At 39.5% G+C, this 16,267-nt stretch overlaps 1 protein-coding gene across 5 annotated transcripts in view; it reads right to left on the bottom strand.

The window, feature by feature from the left end:
- BICC1 (BicC family RNA binding protein 1) overlaps nt 1-15,564 on the bottom strand; it is a 261,573-nt gene extending 246,009 nt beyond the window's left edge. For all 5 annotated transcript variants that reach the window (XM_063103077.1, XM_063103079.1, XM_063103076.1 and 2 more), the window contains exon 1: nt 15,241-15,564. In XM_063103077.1, coding sequence (XP_062959147.1) covers nt 15,241-15,430 — 190 coding nt within the window. In that variant the 5' untranslated portion in view covers nt 15,431-15,564. The remainder of the gene's footprint in view (nt 1-15,240) is intronic.
- Nucleotides 15,565-16,267: the final 703 nt, after the last annotated feature.

Here is a 16,267-nt window from a genome sequence, read left to right on the forward strand (position 1 = left end):
GGGAGCCTGTTGGATATCTGTGGGGGCCAGTAGGTCTCATGTGTTTGCAGCCCAGAAGTGCTAGGAAGGCAGTCCCCATGGGGCAACCCTTGAATCTCCTCAAAGAGGACAAAAGCTGATAGACAAATACCACTCCTTGTAATCTCTTACATGGATTATTTAGGGACATAGTCTCCAGGACTTACCAGAAGTAGCAGTCATCCCCAGAGGTAGCAAATTTGATAATACATCATTGTACTGATTTTGCCTTCTTCCTTTTTGACTCCTTATTCCAGCATTTCATTTCCTTGTTTTATGACATGGAGACAGGCAACCCCAGGTTACAATGCACGTTGAGTAAGGCCTTACTCCATGGGATCTCCTTTCGTTTTATGTTAAGTTCAGGTAGCTTTTCTCTCTTCCACTAGGTTGTGTACTTTTAAAGGTGAAAGTCCTCATTCACTTGTGCAGTCTCATAATACGTAACCATGATTTTTTTCCAACACATGCAACAACCTCCCATTGTAGCTGGCCTCATTCCCAAATGACTTATAATGAGAGACAACTTTCACAGGCTTGAAAGTTCATCATTTATGCAGAACTCCCTATAAATTTAAATCTATTTTTACAATATTTGATTGCAAAAGCATAATTGTTTTGACTTGGTCAATATATTTTACATAGATAATGCATCTCATATGTCCATTTACTGATACGAATATATTTTTGAAGGCCATCTTTCTGTTTAGGTGAAAATATGAGTACCAACAATGTTTTCTAAATTATAGATCCCTGAAAAAAAAATCAGTCTATGATAATCTTGGGTTTCCTTTTCCCATATAAAAAAGTTAATTTAAAAAAATTCTCCCCAGATTGAAATAAACATTTATTTAAATGATTTCTCCTGCAACACTAGAGGCAGACATATATTTTCCTGGGGTGTTTTTTTTAATTAAATCATTATAAGAAGCAATTAAAAGGTAATAAAATAAAATAAAGCAGAAAAAGCTTTTGATAAAATTCAGCAATGCTCCATGATAAAACTCTGAACAAAACAGGCAGAAAGGAGACTATCTCAATGCAATAAAAGCCGTATATGACAAACCCACAGCTAACATCATTTTGAACAGGGAAAAGCTGACAGGTTTCCCTCAAAGAACAAGAACAAGAGAAGGATACCCTCTCTCACCACTTTTGTTTAACATAGTACTGGAAGTCCTAGCCAGAGCAATTAGGCAAGAGAAAGAAAGGGCATCCAAACTGGAAAAGAGGAAGTCAAACTGTCCCTGTTGTAGATGACATGATCTTATATAAGTAAAAAACTAAAGACTCCACCAAAAAACTCTCAGAACTGATAAACAAATTCAGTAAAGTTGCAGGACACAAAATCAATACATAAAAATCAGTAGTGTTTCTAGACACCAACAACAAACTAGCAGAAAAAGAAATCAGGAAAGCAATCTCATTTACAATAGCAAGAAGAAAATAAAATACCTAGGAATAAATTTAACCAAGGAAGTGAAAGATGTCTACAAAAAAACTACAAAACACTGATGAAAGAAATTAAAAAGGACACAAAAAAATGGAAAGACATTCCATGCTTACGGATTGATAGAATTAATGTTGTGAAAATGTTTGTGCTACCCAAAGCTGTCTACAGATTCAACACATCCCTATCAAAATACCAATCACATTCTTTATAGAAATAGAAAAAAAAAAAACCCCTGACATTCATATGGAACAATGAAAGACCTCAAATAGACAAAGCAATCCTGAGCAAAAAGGATAAAGCAGCAAGCATTATACTACCTGACTTCAAAATATACTACAAAGCTATAGTAACCAAAACTACATGGTACTGGCATAAAAACAGATGTATAGACCAATGGAACAGAGTAAAGAACCCAAAAATAAATCCACATACTTAGAACCAACTGATATTGGACCAAGGCATCTGTTGGGAAAACAACAGTCTCTTTAATAAATGGTGTTGGGAAAATTCAATAACCATGTGTATAAAAATGAAACTAGACCCCTATCTCTCACCATATACAAAAATCAACTCAAAATGGATTAAAGATTTAAATGTAAAACCTGAAACTATAAAACTTCTAGGGGAAAATGCTCCAAGATGTAGAACTGGGCAAAGATTTTATGGGTAAAACCTCAAAAGCACAAGCAACCTCAAAAGCAAGAAAAAATAAATGAGATTTTATTAAAGCAAAGAAACAATAAACAGAGCAATAAGACAACCTGTAAAATTAGAAAAAATATTTGCAAACTACACATCTGACAAGGGACTAATATCTAGAATATGCGAGGAACTCAAATCAAAATTAAAAAACAAATAACACAATTAAAAAATGGGCAAGGGAGTTGAATAGACATTTCTCTAAGGATGACATACAAATGGCCAACGGATATGTGAAAAAATGTTCAACATAACTAATCATTAAGGAAATGCAAATCAAAACAACATTGAGATATCGTCTCTCCCAGTTAGAATGGCTATTATCAAAGACAGAAAATAACAAATGCTGGTGAGGATGGGAAGAAAGGCAAATCCTTATACGCTGTTAGTGGGATTGTCAATTAGTACAGCCATTATAGAAAAGAGTATAGAGTTTTCTCAGACAACTACAGATAAAACTACCTATGACCCAGTACCCCTACTACTGGGTATATACTCAAAGGAATGGAAATCATCATGTCGAAGGTATACCTGCACTCCTATGTTTATCACCTCTCTATTTACAACAGACAAAATATGGATCCAACTTAAACGTTCATCAGCAGATGACTGGATAAAGAAAATGTGGTTAGCTCAGTTGGTTACAGTGTGGTTTTGATAATACCAAGGTCAAGAGTTCAGATCCCCATACCAGCCAGATGCTAAAAAAATAGAATAGAAAATGTATTATATGCAATGGAATACTACTCAGCCATATAAAAGAATGAAATTCTGCCATTCACAGCAACAAAGATGAACTTGGAGAAAACTGTGTTAAGTGAAATAAGCCAGGCACAGAAAAAGAAATACCACATATTCTTACTCATATGTGGGAGCTAACAAGAAACAAACAAACAAACAAACAAATAATAACAATAAGAAGTTGAACTGTTAAAAGGAGAAAGAAAAACAGTAGTTACAAGAGGTGGGAAAAGGGGGGAGATGAGAGGCTGGTTAATGGATACAAAATTATAACTATATAGATAAGCTCTATTGGTGTGCAGTGGACCTAGGAATCTATAATTGACAATGATTTACTGCATGTTATCAAAGGACTAGAAGACAAGAGATCAAACGTTCACATCACAAAGAAACAACTAGGTTTTGCAATGATGAATATGATAATTACACTGATTAGATCATCACATATTGTATACAAGTATCAAAATATAATTCTGTAACTCCATAAATATGTACAATGTTAATAAAAAATTAATTTCAAAAATTAAAATTAAAAAAATTAAATTAAATCATTATAATCAAGAAATTAAAAAGATAATAAAATCTTGCCAAAATATTGACTTTACTTCTAACAAACAAGCTCAGAAAATGATAAAAGGACCAACTCAGAACACAAACAATACAAGCTTTAGAGGTCTTCTCTGCAAGATAAGAGAAATACTGTATTAGTTCTCAATAAACAAGCAACTAAAACAACTTTGAAATCTGCCAAAAAGGCAGCTGAGGTTTGGGTGGGTTTTGCGTTGAATCTATAGATTAATTGGGAGAGCATTTCCATTTTAAAAATATTTAGTCTTCCATTCAGTGAACATGCAGTGTCCTTCCATTTACTTAGAACATCTTTAATTTCTGTCAAAAATATTTTATTTCTACTGTACATTTTATGTACTTATTTTCTTTAATTTATGACTGAGAATTATGTTCTTCTGATACTACTGTAAATAAAATTGTTTTCTTAAGCTCCAAAAAGACAATTCTGAAAATACATGAAATTTGTACAAACAGAATAGATGTTGTAGTGGATTGAATTATGTCCCCCCAAAATTCACTGAAACTTGAATTGTGTTCCCCAAGCTCTGTATTAGAAACTTAGCCCCCACTATGATTGCTAAGAGGGTGGGAAATCCTATTATGGTAATGGAAAGGTGGAGCCTTGGGCCAGCCCCATGGCTCACTCGGGAGAGTGCGGCGCTGGGAGCACCGAGGCCGCAGGTTCGGATCCTATATAGGGATGGCCAGTGAGGCCACTGGCTGAGCGTGGTGCAGGCGACACCAAGCCAAGGGTTACGATCCCCTTACCGGTCACACACAAAAAAAGGAAGGTGGAGCCTTGAAGAGGTGATTAGATTGTAAGACCGTGCAGTAGTGAGAAGATTAAAAATGGTGGTCTTGGGCATGGTTCTGAGAGCTTTAAAAGAAGAGGAGAGTCTCTTAATCTCTCTGCTCTCCTGCTTCCATCATCTTGCAATGTAAGGTTACTGTCACCACCACCAGATGGACTTTGGACTTGCCAGCCTTAGAAACTGTAAGTGATAAATTTCGTTTTTCTTTATAATTACCCAGTTCCGTGTATTTTGTTATAAGCAACACAAAATGGACTAATACAAATGTCTTTATTTTTAATTGAGATTTTACCCTTATGAACATTACATTTCCCCACTATGTAACTCTAGTGTTTTAGATGCCAGATATAAATCCTGACACATGAAGCTTGATAACTAGACACGTTTGGGAGAGGAGAAGGAAAATGTGACAGAAAGATGCTACTTGGGGAAGCATACAATCTCCTTTGTTCATCTAACACAGTATGTCAACACTAGCAAGTCCCAACTGCAGTTCACACTGTAATTCCTGCTCAATTACTGTAGAAAACTTTAAATTAGCAAACAGAACTCAGAGTACTGCAAACCTGACTGTCAAGATGTCTGGAAACAGCTCATGGTTAGCTCTCTTACAAATACTTGCTCCTCCAAAGCCAGACACTACAACTATCCTCATTCCACCATGCTGTGAATGCTCACATGTGTGGCACAGATCATGACAATTTCCTACCAAAACTCCCCATGTATGTAGAGCTCAGCCAACCTGCAACACCACATTCAAAGTACTACTGGGTTTGTATTGTGTACTGTGCAAAAGACTTGGAATACTGGAACTGGAAGGGATTTCAAGAGGCATCTAATCCAAAACCCTGTGAGGTCGTCCAAGGTAACCAGGTCAAAGAACTAGGTAATAAACTCAAGTCACCTGTCTCCTGATCAACCACTCTGCTGAGAGAAATGGTTTATTTCCCTCAACTCAAAGTAACTCAATGACTGTCTTAGTGAAATGAGCAAACAAATATAAAAAACTGCTCTTATTTTTGAGAGTAGATTAGCTCTTATCTGAGATACTTTAAAATCATATTTAGTCAAGTATTTGGAGATACTTGACTTGTCTAAGAAAAAGATAATCCAGTATCTGCAACTAAGTATACTGAAGTTATACTAACCTCAACAAATTTCAAATTATAAAACTAATCCAGATCAGATACAGATATAAATTATTCAACATGAACCCCATTTGAATTAAGTTTTGCATATCCTCATTCAAAACTCCACACTAATGTACTATCACTAATAGTACAAATTCTATATACCCCCTAGACTGAGGGTGAAGAAAGATCATCATACATGTGGAGAATTGCTTGCATAAGGAATGTGGAAATGTTTGGTGTTTCTTAAGGCCAAACACATGATCTAGCTTTAAAGTTCCTTCCATGAGGTCAATGCCAGGTCCACAAGGGCAAAAACAGGATAAAGTTTTTAATCCAGATCCATCATGCGTCATTTATTCTATAAACACAATCCAGCTATTTTCACAGCACTGAGCTTGTTCCTGGAGAGGAACAGAAGATGAATTTGAAAAATACAGACCATTTACAGGGTACCAATTGTGAGCCAACTTAATAAACATTATCATATAATCTTCACAATGTTCCTAAGAAAGAGGTATAACTATCCCCATTTCACAAAAGGAGAAACAGAAAACTTTACAAAGCACAGGGAAGGCTTTGGATCATCTGCATTCTCACTGAGAATTCTAACCCACTCCAGTGCCTACCACCAAGCACCCTGGCATTTCAGCAGGAACTCAAGAAGCAATGCAACCTATTCTGGACTAGTTCATCCTAAGCTTAGATCTCATATGTCTTCACACCATAAGAGTCTAGACTCTATAACAACAATCTTAAGAGGGAAACTAGATTCTAGATCCATTCAGAATTCCAAGAAGAAGCCTGCGCTCCAAATTCAAAGAGTTTATAGGTTTTTTTAGTAAAATGCAAATCCCAAAAGCATCTGTTATTTCATGGGTCATTGTTGAGAGGTTTAAATGTCTGAACAGGCACGAAGTACCAAGAACAGTGCCTCACACACAGTAAGTGCTCAATAAAAATCGGCGCTGCTTTCAAAATCAACATCATTCCTTAGAACCCACATTCCTCAAAAATTTCTTACTCAGCATATAGTTCCAAAAGAGGGAAAAGCTATGTAAACACATTCACCATAAGGTGGTCCATAACTGTAATAAGAAAAATTTTTTTGACCAAATGTGCAACTATTCAACCATAAAATTTTAATTTTGAAAACTGCTTAGAAATACAAAAAGCATTTAATATATTAGATTAAAATACTGAATATAAAACAGTAGTTAATACTATAGCAGCAACTACATAAACTCTACATAAATAGTCAAGAACTATATTTCAAGGCAGAAAAATGAAAATAGCTGTTAAGATGGTGAGATTACTGATGATTATTTTTCTTTTTAAAAGTGCCCTTCATATTGCCTTTTAAATTTCTGTAACAAAAATGTGGGGGGGGGGTTGTTTGTTTGTTTTGGGGGGTTTTTTTTGACCAGTAAGGAGATCACAATGCTTGGCCTGGTGTTGCCTGCACCACACTCAGCCAGTGAGCGCACCGGCCTTCCCTATATAAGATCCAAACCCACGGCATCGGCGCTACCAGCGCTGCGGTCTCCCAAGTGAGCCACGGGGCCGGCCCTAGGGTGTGTTCTTTTAAATTATTTTACAATATATTAAATAGGTATCTATTATGCTTAACTTAATAGGAGTCTGTAAGAAAACTGAATGCATTCTCAGTCTACTGTGCAGTAATAAAAACAATATATCTCTCCCCTCCACAGGATTATATAGATTTGTGTTCTTTTTCCAAGTCCCTTGCACAAGTCACTATAAAAACATGCCAGTTGTAAATTATGCTCCTGGACTAAAATGTTTCAAGATGGTTTAATAATGTGGGAGAAGTACTAGCTTCAAGGGTAAAGAAAATGAAAGAAAGAAAAGAATGAATCTTCTTAACTTTAATTATTTGACCATCCTCTAACAACCTAGCAATGTTTCTCAAAGTGTGGTCCTGGGACCACCTACATTAGCCTCACAAGAGATTCTTTTCAAAATGCAGATTCCTGCCACTACTACCACTGCCACCACCCTCAAACCTACAGCATCGAAATCTTTGAGAGAGGTCTAGAGGTTGCTTTTGAAACAAACTCCACAGGTATTTTTATGCACACAAATTTTAAGAAATATTGATCCACAGACATGCTAATAGGGTAAGATAAACATCATTAAAACTTTTCAGTGAAAAAGGCAAAATAGAACTCTAATACTGGATTAGTATTTCAATTGCTTTCTAATTTCTCACAAACCAGGCTGTGGGACCACAAGTACAAGATATCCTACAAATTTGTTCTCTCTTCCGCCTAACTTGAGAAACTTTCTGGAAAACAATTTTATAAAAATTGATCAAGAGCTTTGAAATGTCCATGCCCTTTAACCCAAAAATTTCACTAGTAAGATTTTTTCTAAGAGAATAGTCAAGGATGTATATATAAAAGGTTTTTAAGCAAAAGTGTTTGGGACAGCAGTATTCATATTCATCATGTGCTCCACTCCTGCCACTTGCAGGTGCTTTACATACAGTATTTCTAACCCTCACAGCCTAGAAGATACTTCCATCCCTATTTTAAAGATGAGAAGACAGAGGCTCAAAGAAGTTATTAACTTGTCCCAGGCCATACAACTAATAAATATAGAGCCAGAACCTGAATCCTAGGCAGTTTGAGGAGAAATATTAGGCTCTGTCCACTCTCTGGCCACCTGAAAATGTTCTAAAATGTTGTAATGTTTAAACAAAGCATGTTATATTGATGGAATTATACAAACATTAGAAACCATGTTCTTCAAGAATATTTAATGAAGTGGAAAATACCCATTATACAATGCTAAGTGACAAAGACGGGAGGTATGATCCCAGTTTAGAATTTAAGTCATACAAGGGTAGGGATCACTTCAAAAGTTCATTAAAAAATAGAATTGAAAGGTAATACCAATTTTTCCATGAACTTTTTGAAGTACCCTAGTATCTATGTTTATTTCACCTACAAGCCCCAAACTGACACTGTACCTGACATATGGTAAGAATTCAACATGTGTTGCAAAAATAACTAACTTACGTATGGGCATAATTTTAAAAGGCCAGGAAAAAATTCCCAAAATATCAGTGGTTATTGCTGGATTCTGGACTTAGGGATAACTTTTGGTTTTTCTCTTTTATATGTTTGTACTTTCGTTTGCATAAATAATAAAAAAGGAAAGAAAGATACAATAATCACAATAATTCACTGAACTTTCAAAAAGATAGAACAGAATTGTGGTTACCAGAGGTGGGAAAGCAGGAGGAGGAGGGTGGTTAGAGAGAAATTGGTAAAGGGCCACAAAAATGATTACATTTTGTACTGACAAATATACTAAATTATCCTGATTTGACCATCACATATTGAACACAGGTATTGATAGTCAACTCCGTACTTTACAAATATGTATAATCAATAACGTATCAACAAAAAAGGAAATAAAAATAAATAAAGGTGCTTTCATCACCTACAGTTATTAGTAGCTTAATAGGTAGGAAAAGTATTTATAAATGTATAACATCCACAAAATGTTTCAATTGATGGTTTTTGTGCATTTTGGAGACTGTTCTAAATGCTAGCACAAGGATTAAAAATCAAATGTGGTGACTTTTGCAGCATAACGATAAGAGTTTCTTGCCAACATCATCCCCACACACTGCAAAAGCCATAATAAATTAGTAACAAAAGTATGCCTCATCCCTGGTAGTCAATTTAGCATTTTACATAAAGGAATATATACAGTCACTATTATCCCATGCATTTTTAAAGTAAGAACTCTATTTTAAATGGAATAAACCATTAAGGTTGAGCCAACTGGTATATTTTTCATTAGCTCATCATTCTGGACAATTTCAAAGAGCAAAACATGGCACAAACTTGATGTTAATTCTACTATCAAGCTGCCTCCAAAATGACTTCATCTTCTGAACAAATTCTGGCTTTGTTGGCTGGATTATCATGGAGGGACCAATTTATGAAAAGTCAAAAGGGTAGAACTATGAACTACATTGAACCCATCAATTCTAAAAGAAATGTGAGATGGACAAAAAGGGGGAGAAGAGAGGAGAGAAAGCATATCTTAAAGTAATAAGTAAAATGGAAATTTGTATTGTATTGTGTAATTTATGACGGGAAAAAAAAATTTGACATGGAGAATAAAATGGAAATAAAAAAGATAGTTCTAGTACTTAGAGGCCCTGGTCCCATTCACCAAAGGAGTAACAAGATGAGAACAGCTTTAGATGATCAAAGGTGTTTCCTCTTGAAGATTTAGGTTTATTCCTGGAATATGCCAAGAAAAAAAATCCTACCTATATACAATGTTACCAAATAAACTAAATTTATGGAGATTATGAGTGCAGGCCAAAATCTCCAATACAGATACGCTTTGGCTTTAGCTACAAGTTAGAATTTGGGGTCACAATGTTCCTCTGCCTTGACCAGTGTGGGGAAATGATACATTAACTCACTCAGCATCCATTCTAATCCTCTTTCTCCTTGCCTACTTCTACTAGAGAGGTTGGAAAGAAGATAAATTCCCAGAGTCTCTTTCAGCAAAGTGTGGCCAAAGATATATAGATGGAAGGAAGCTCCAGGAGAGCAAATTCTTTGTCACCTAAAGAGGCAAAATCTTGAACAGAAAACAATTGTTGTTTTTCTCACTTTTCTCTGCATAGACCACAGACACACCTCAAGGCATAGCCATGACGGTACTGCAAAAACAAGGCCAAAAAGCCACAGGGTGAAGATGGTGGAGGCAAGGAGAGACACCGGGCATCTTGATGTCTTTGAGCAGCTGTCACGTCATGGACCACGTAGCCCCAGATTGTCAGGTAAGAAAGTAAACCCTTGGCTTGTTTAAGCCACTCTGTGTCACAGCCACACATTCCTACCTGTAAAAGTCATCGATATTCTGGACCTCTCTAGCTATGTGCTAACTTATCAATGATCAACTTACCCAAAACCCCACAAGTGTTCACAGAGGTGATATTTCCTGAGAGCTTCCTCCACACCCATGAGCGATGGGCTTGGACGCCCACCTCAGTGCATCCTCACAGGACTCAGCACGAGCTGAAGGAGAACGCCAATCCAAGCCAGTCTGCCAGCAGCTCCTGAGCTCGTAACTGCCCAGCTACACAGCCTCGGATGTGTTTTTTCAATTAGTCTAGAAAGCAATTTTAACTTTCACTTCTGCTATGACTCAACTACACTGTCCTATCAAACTTTCTGATTTGTTGAGGAAGCCTATAGCTAAATAATAAATCAAACACGCCCCACCCCTCAAAAAAAGGATTCACATGAAATGGGAGAAAAAAAAAAAAAAAACCTGGCAAGCATTTGCTTTCTGGTATTTTGAAGTCTTTATTCACCACATGGAACAGTACAGCTGCTCCTGAACTAATGTTTCAGCACCATGTGCCTGGCACTGGGCTAAGCATTTTACATGAGTCTTCTCATTCAGAGCTCACAGGATCCCCATAAGGTGGGATTATTCTTACCACCATCCTACAGGTGCACAAGTAGAACATGTTAGCCCAGGTGCAGCTTTTTCTTTGAAAAAGCTTCTTTCTAGACACCAATGAATGTCTCAAGCTCAGAGCAACAAATAAGTAGAAGGGAGGTTAATTGATTTTGCTGCTAGTCTTTAGTAAAAATATCAGAAGCAAATGGCTCAGGACCATCAAAGAATGAATAATACTCAAAGCAAGAACAATGACAACTAAAGAGAGTGAAAAGCCCTCTTTAAAATTTAGAATTCCATGCTTGTGTCTAACAGAGCTTTACTCAGCATGTACTCACCCACCTTCACAATGGCTAATGCACTCAACATACCGCAAGGTACCAGGAAGGCCAATAATAATATTTAGATAGCTCTGAATGTTCATTAATCATAAGATCATTAATTCATTTTCCAATAGACTTGATTTTCATTTTCAACATAAGAATATGCCCTTTATACATTACGGTGTACAATGAATATTGTTATTAGTCTATTCAGCGCTTCCTCTGGGGCCAGCACTGTAATGTTTTACATACATCTTTTTTCTCTTTAATTGTCACAACCACCTCAGGATGGAAGAACTATTATTTACACCACCTTTTAGAAATAGGGCTGCAGGTGATGAATTTTCCCAAGCTCCCTTTTAAAAGGTAACAACAAGATTCAAATCTAGACCTGGCCCAGAGCCCTCTGCTCTTAACCTCTAAGTTCCATAAAGTTATTCGATTTGTCTTGTTGTTCATTAGCCTTGATCAAGCATTAGACAGAAAACTCTATTCATTTAAGCTTCACTCTTTATCTTCACTTCCAGTACTACCATATTTTCATATCTGTTTGCTTCATATTTCTTCCTGCTCCCACAAAAATATCTAAGAAATTATTATTTATTCACCAAATCATAAGGTGATCTTTACCAAAGTTTGCTGAATTAAAGAGATAACATAATTGCTGCTTATACTTTTAATCAGTGACATATAATGACCTCTGTTTAGTGGCCAGATCTGCTACTCAAGTAAGCAGCAGTAAATGATACCGGTTCTGCCTATCATTGTAAAAATGCAACATGGTTTTTAACATCTTTAGCCGCAGTATCGTAAAAGCCCACCAGATGTCAATCTCTGTTCATGAAAATAAGCCCCTATATCCACCCCCCACACTTGTTAACACTCTACTTCATTTAGATTCCAACAAAAATGTCAGATACTTTACATGACTGTTCCAAAGTAGTTATTAGGGAAAAAAAAAAAAAAAACATGAAAAACTAGTGATCTTTCCCTGCATTTTTGGCCTTTATGTGTATCAATTCTATTAGGGTTCAATGATCATCCAAGAAAGGTATTTCATTACTTTGTCTGCTACCCATATTTTAACCTCACTGAATTTTTGGTCCATTGCATAGAAGAATTTCTCTGCTAATAAAAATACAACCCATTAAAGATTAACTTGCCCCCAGGACAGTCTCTCTGGAAACAAATTCCAAGCATTATAATCACCAATTTGCACTCTGAAGACTTAAAGGCAGACAATCTTATTTATCCTGATTTAAAGTGGAAACCTGCACATATTTTAAGGCGATTTTAAAAAAGAAAAATAGCAAATCCAAATTCACAATAATCAGAAACCTAACCAGGCAAATACAGACTTTACTTACTTGGCACTTTTTAATGAAAATTTTTCCACCCAGGAATATCTAACTATATTGGAATACTTGTTAACTTGCCAGAGTTCCTACTTTGGTTTCTACCCATTTTACATCTGCAATTATAAACTTGCAAAATTCTTTTATTCCCCAACTACTTATTAAGTATGTACTATACCAGGGTACTTCAAAAAGTTCATGCAAAAATAGAAGTAAAAGACAGTGCAAATCCTTCCATGAACTTTTTGAAGTACCCTCACATGTGATAAACTCTGGCAGGCATTAGAAATCTTTTGAATCCATGATGTAATATTCTTTATTAATAATAATAAAAGCAACAGATATTTATTAAGCTCTCATCATTTAACAAATACTGTGGCAAGTTTTAGCTTATTAGGCATTATCTCTTTCAATTCTTATAAAATCCTAAGATAAAGGTCCTAATATCATCCCCATTTTACAGATGGGCAAACGGAGGTCAGAGAGAAACCCAGAGGTCCTACAGGGACTTGAACCCAGGCCTGAGTGCTTCCAATGCTCACACTTGATAGAGCCAGCTGGTATAAAGCACTAAGGTACATGATTATGTTTGGTTCAGGAAACTAGTCTTATTCCTTCAAACATGGTGGTTCTACATAATTTGACACTGGGAAGCATGCATCATAAAATGCCCTGGTACACTGTGCATTGGGTCCTATTGTCAACTGTGTTCAGAGTTTACTTTCTTAGAAGGGTTAATTCACTTATAGGTGATTTTGTAAAGTTAACCAAAGTACTATGTTCAATCACTCAGTGAATATTTCATTACAGGTTTTTGAAGAAATGTTCATGCTTAAGACTTTCTGTAAAAAAAGAACTTATCACTGCAAAGCAATTTAGAACTATCTCAGATTAGAAAATCATACCTACAAGGGGAACAGCCTTCAAATTTTTAAAAAGTCCCACTCATATTTCATTTTATTCAAAACAGAAATGAATTAATTCAAAAAAGAAATCCACTTCTCAAGCTCGGGTAATACATGTGAGCTTCCCAGAAGTTAACATCACTGTGGTTACTTGTCTGCGCACAGGTAAAACAGGTAAGGACAACATACTATTATTGGAAGAACCAGCTTTCACATCACTCCAAACTGATGTAGAAAACAAATTGGAAACTTACTGAAAAGGATGAGTATGTGCTTTTATCAGTTCAATCCAATCTCACAATATTTTCCTAACATATATTTAACATTTTGTTTTAAAATCAGAAACTAGGCAAAAAGAACCATGGAACAAATGAATAACTAAAATGAGTTACTGAAATGCAACTGGGGCTTTACTTTGCAAATCATTCTTGCAACATTCTTATCTGAACAGCTCATCAAATAAGAAACTCTCCTGGAAAGTTACATAATTTGAGGAGAAAAGAGAGGGAGTGGGAGAGACAGAGACCTGACAAGCATTAGGCATGTTTACCAATAAAAATAAGCAACAAGGGAGAGTTTGTAGCACATCCAAAAACGCCTGCCAAACACTCCTGCTATTTGTTTCCACCAAGTTATTGTTTTGGAAAACATGTTGTTCTGTCTTAAAATAACCTGCTTAATTGTTCTAAAAAGCCACTGCGTTTCCTCAGAGAGCTAAATCGCTCCCATGCTCCCATACTGCGATGTATTGACTGATAAAGTCAAAGTAAGTTATGCATAAAGCCACAAAGAAAGTTTGGAAAGCTCCAATCCTCCCGTAATAAAAGGACACTAGCTACTGAATGAATCTTCATCATGCGCCCTTAGTGAGACTAATGCCTGATCCTCTACAGGAACCTTAAGAACGGCAGTCATTCAAACTACCTCCTTCCTCTCTTTGGATATGGGAAACGAGCTCCATCAGTGGCTACAGGTAGGCTAGTAAATTAACATTTTTAAGGAAGGTCAAAATGACCTTGGACGTTTTAGCGTTCACTCCAGTGTTCACACTGTAAACCAGAATTTGTTTCCAGACCAGTATAGCACAGGCTTTTCTACCTGAGGAAGCCCCAGAGAAACTAAGGAGTTAAAAAAAAAAAAAATCCCAAACTGTGAAAAAGTCAGAAACCCACAGCACAGGAAGATTTTTATGAACTGAATGTAACTCAAGATGTATTTTATAAGCCTGTCGGGGGATGAATACACACTGTCCTCAAGCACAGCAGCACTGCCCTGACACAGTCCCCACGCTCTGGCCGCTCACCCCTTTCCTGGCCCCTCTGACTACAGGGTGGGGGGTGGGGGCGGGAGCTCCCGTCTTAAGCCTTGACATCTGCAGAGCGTTTCCCAACAGCGGGACGAGGCCCCTCAGCTGGAGGAAGTGGATACTGACAAGGGGAGGGAGTGAAAGAAACAGAGCTGGAATTCGGGGACACCAGGGGGTGGGGTGGGGAGAGTCACGCACACTCCGTGCGGTCTGAGTGGGTCCGGCTGGGGCAGCCCAGGCGTCCGGGCTCAAGTTGGCATCTCCACAGTCTAGAACGCAGCGAGTTAGCGCAGGGCCCCGGGTGCCTGGAGACCTAAGAGACGCGGAAGGCTGGGGAGTCCTGCGAGGTCTCCGGTCCCTGGTGTCCGGCTCCGCGGAGGAGGGGGCCGGGAGCTAACGCGGCTGCGGGCCGGCATGTCCGAGGGCTCGGTCGGGGGTCCGACAGCGCGGGGGGATGCCTACCTTGTAACATGGCCTCAAGTTTCTTCCTGTCCACGCGGAAGCGCTCTTCGCTCCACTCGGGGCTGTGCAGGGGCGCGCCGGCGACCAGGTCGTCCTCAGAGCCGGGCATGGGCGAGTCGGTGCTGCGCTCGCTGTTGGAGCCCGGGTCCGACTGCGCCGCCAGGTAGCCGGGCTCGCCCTGGGCGGCCATGGTGGGCGCGCGGCGCTCGGGCTCCGGCTGCCGCCGCTCTGCCTGCGCCGCCGCCTCCGCTCGCCGGCCGGGCTCGACTGGCTCCCCGCGCCGCGGCGCTAGCTCGTCCCCTCGCAGCCGCCGACGACGCCGCCGCCGCCGACGCCGCCACGGAGCCCCCGGCACATCCCAGCCCCGGGCGCCGCCCACGCCGCCCGCCGCCCCGGGTCGCGGCCCGGGTCCCCAGCCAGTGGCTGCGCCGCCCCCAGCCAGCAACGCCCGCGCGGAATGAGCGCGCCGCGCCGCCCGCGCCTCCATCCGCAGGGCCCCAGCGCCCCCTCCCCGCCCGCCGCCCCGGCAGCCGCGCGCTCATTGGCCCGGCCGGCCCACGGGGAGCCGCGGCGGGCGGGCGGGCGGGCGGCCCCTGGCGCTCACACACGCGCGCACACACCACGTACACAGCACCGTTCTCTGCACTTACGCGTACCAAGCCCGTCCCACGCGCGTGCTCGCGCAGCTCTTCAGACAGGCGCTCTGAACGCGGCGGAGTGCGGGCGCCAAGTCCTCGTCTCCACACGCATCACCGGCACACACCACTGTGTGCACTTCCACGTACAGATCCCGTCCCCTGCATACGCTCCTCGTTCTCCAGACACAGCCACACGCCGGGCTCAAGCACAGCATACTTCGGAACGCACACGCAGGGCGCACGGGATTCCTCTTCTGTTTACACCCCCGTGCTACACCCTAAAACTCACAGCCCCCGTCGGTCCCACAATTGAATCTGAGGAGGGAGGGAGAGAGGGAGCTTGGAGATAAAACAACGTCCGTCTTTATGAGACTTCACCACGGACATGG

Source organism: Cynocephalus volans, chromosome 7 (assembly GCF_027409185.1).
Source record: "Cynocephalus volans isolate mCynVol1 chromosome 7, mCynVol1.pri, whole genome shotgun sequence".
Classification (NCBI taxonomy): domain Eukaryota; kingdom Metazoa; phylum Chordata; class Mammalia; order Dermoptera; family Cynocephalidae; genus Cynocephalus; species Cynocephalus volans.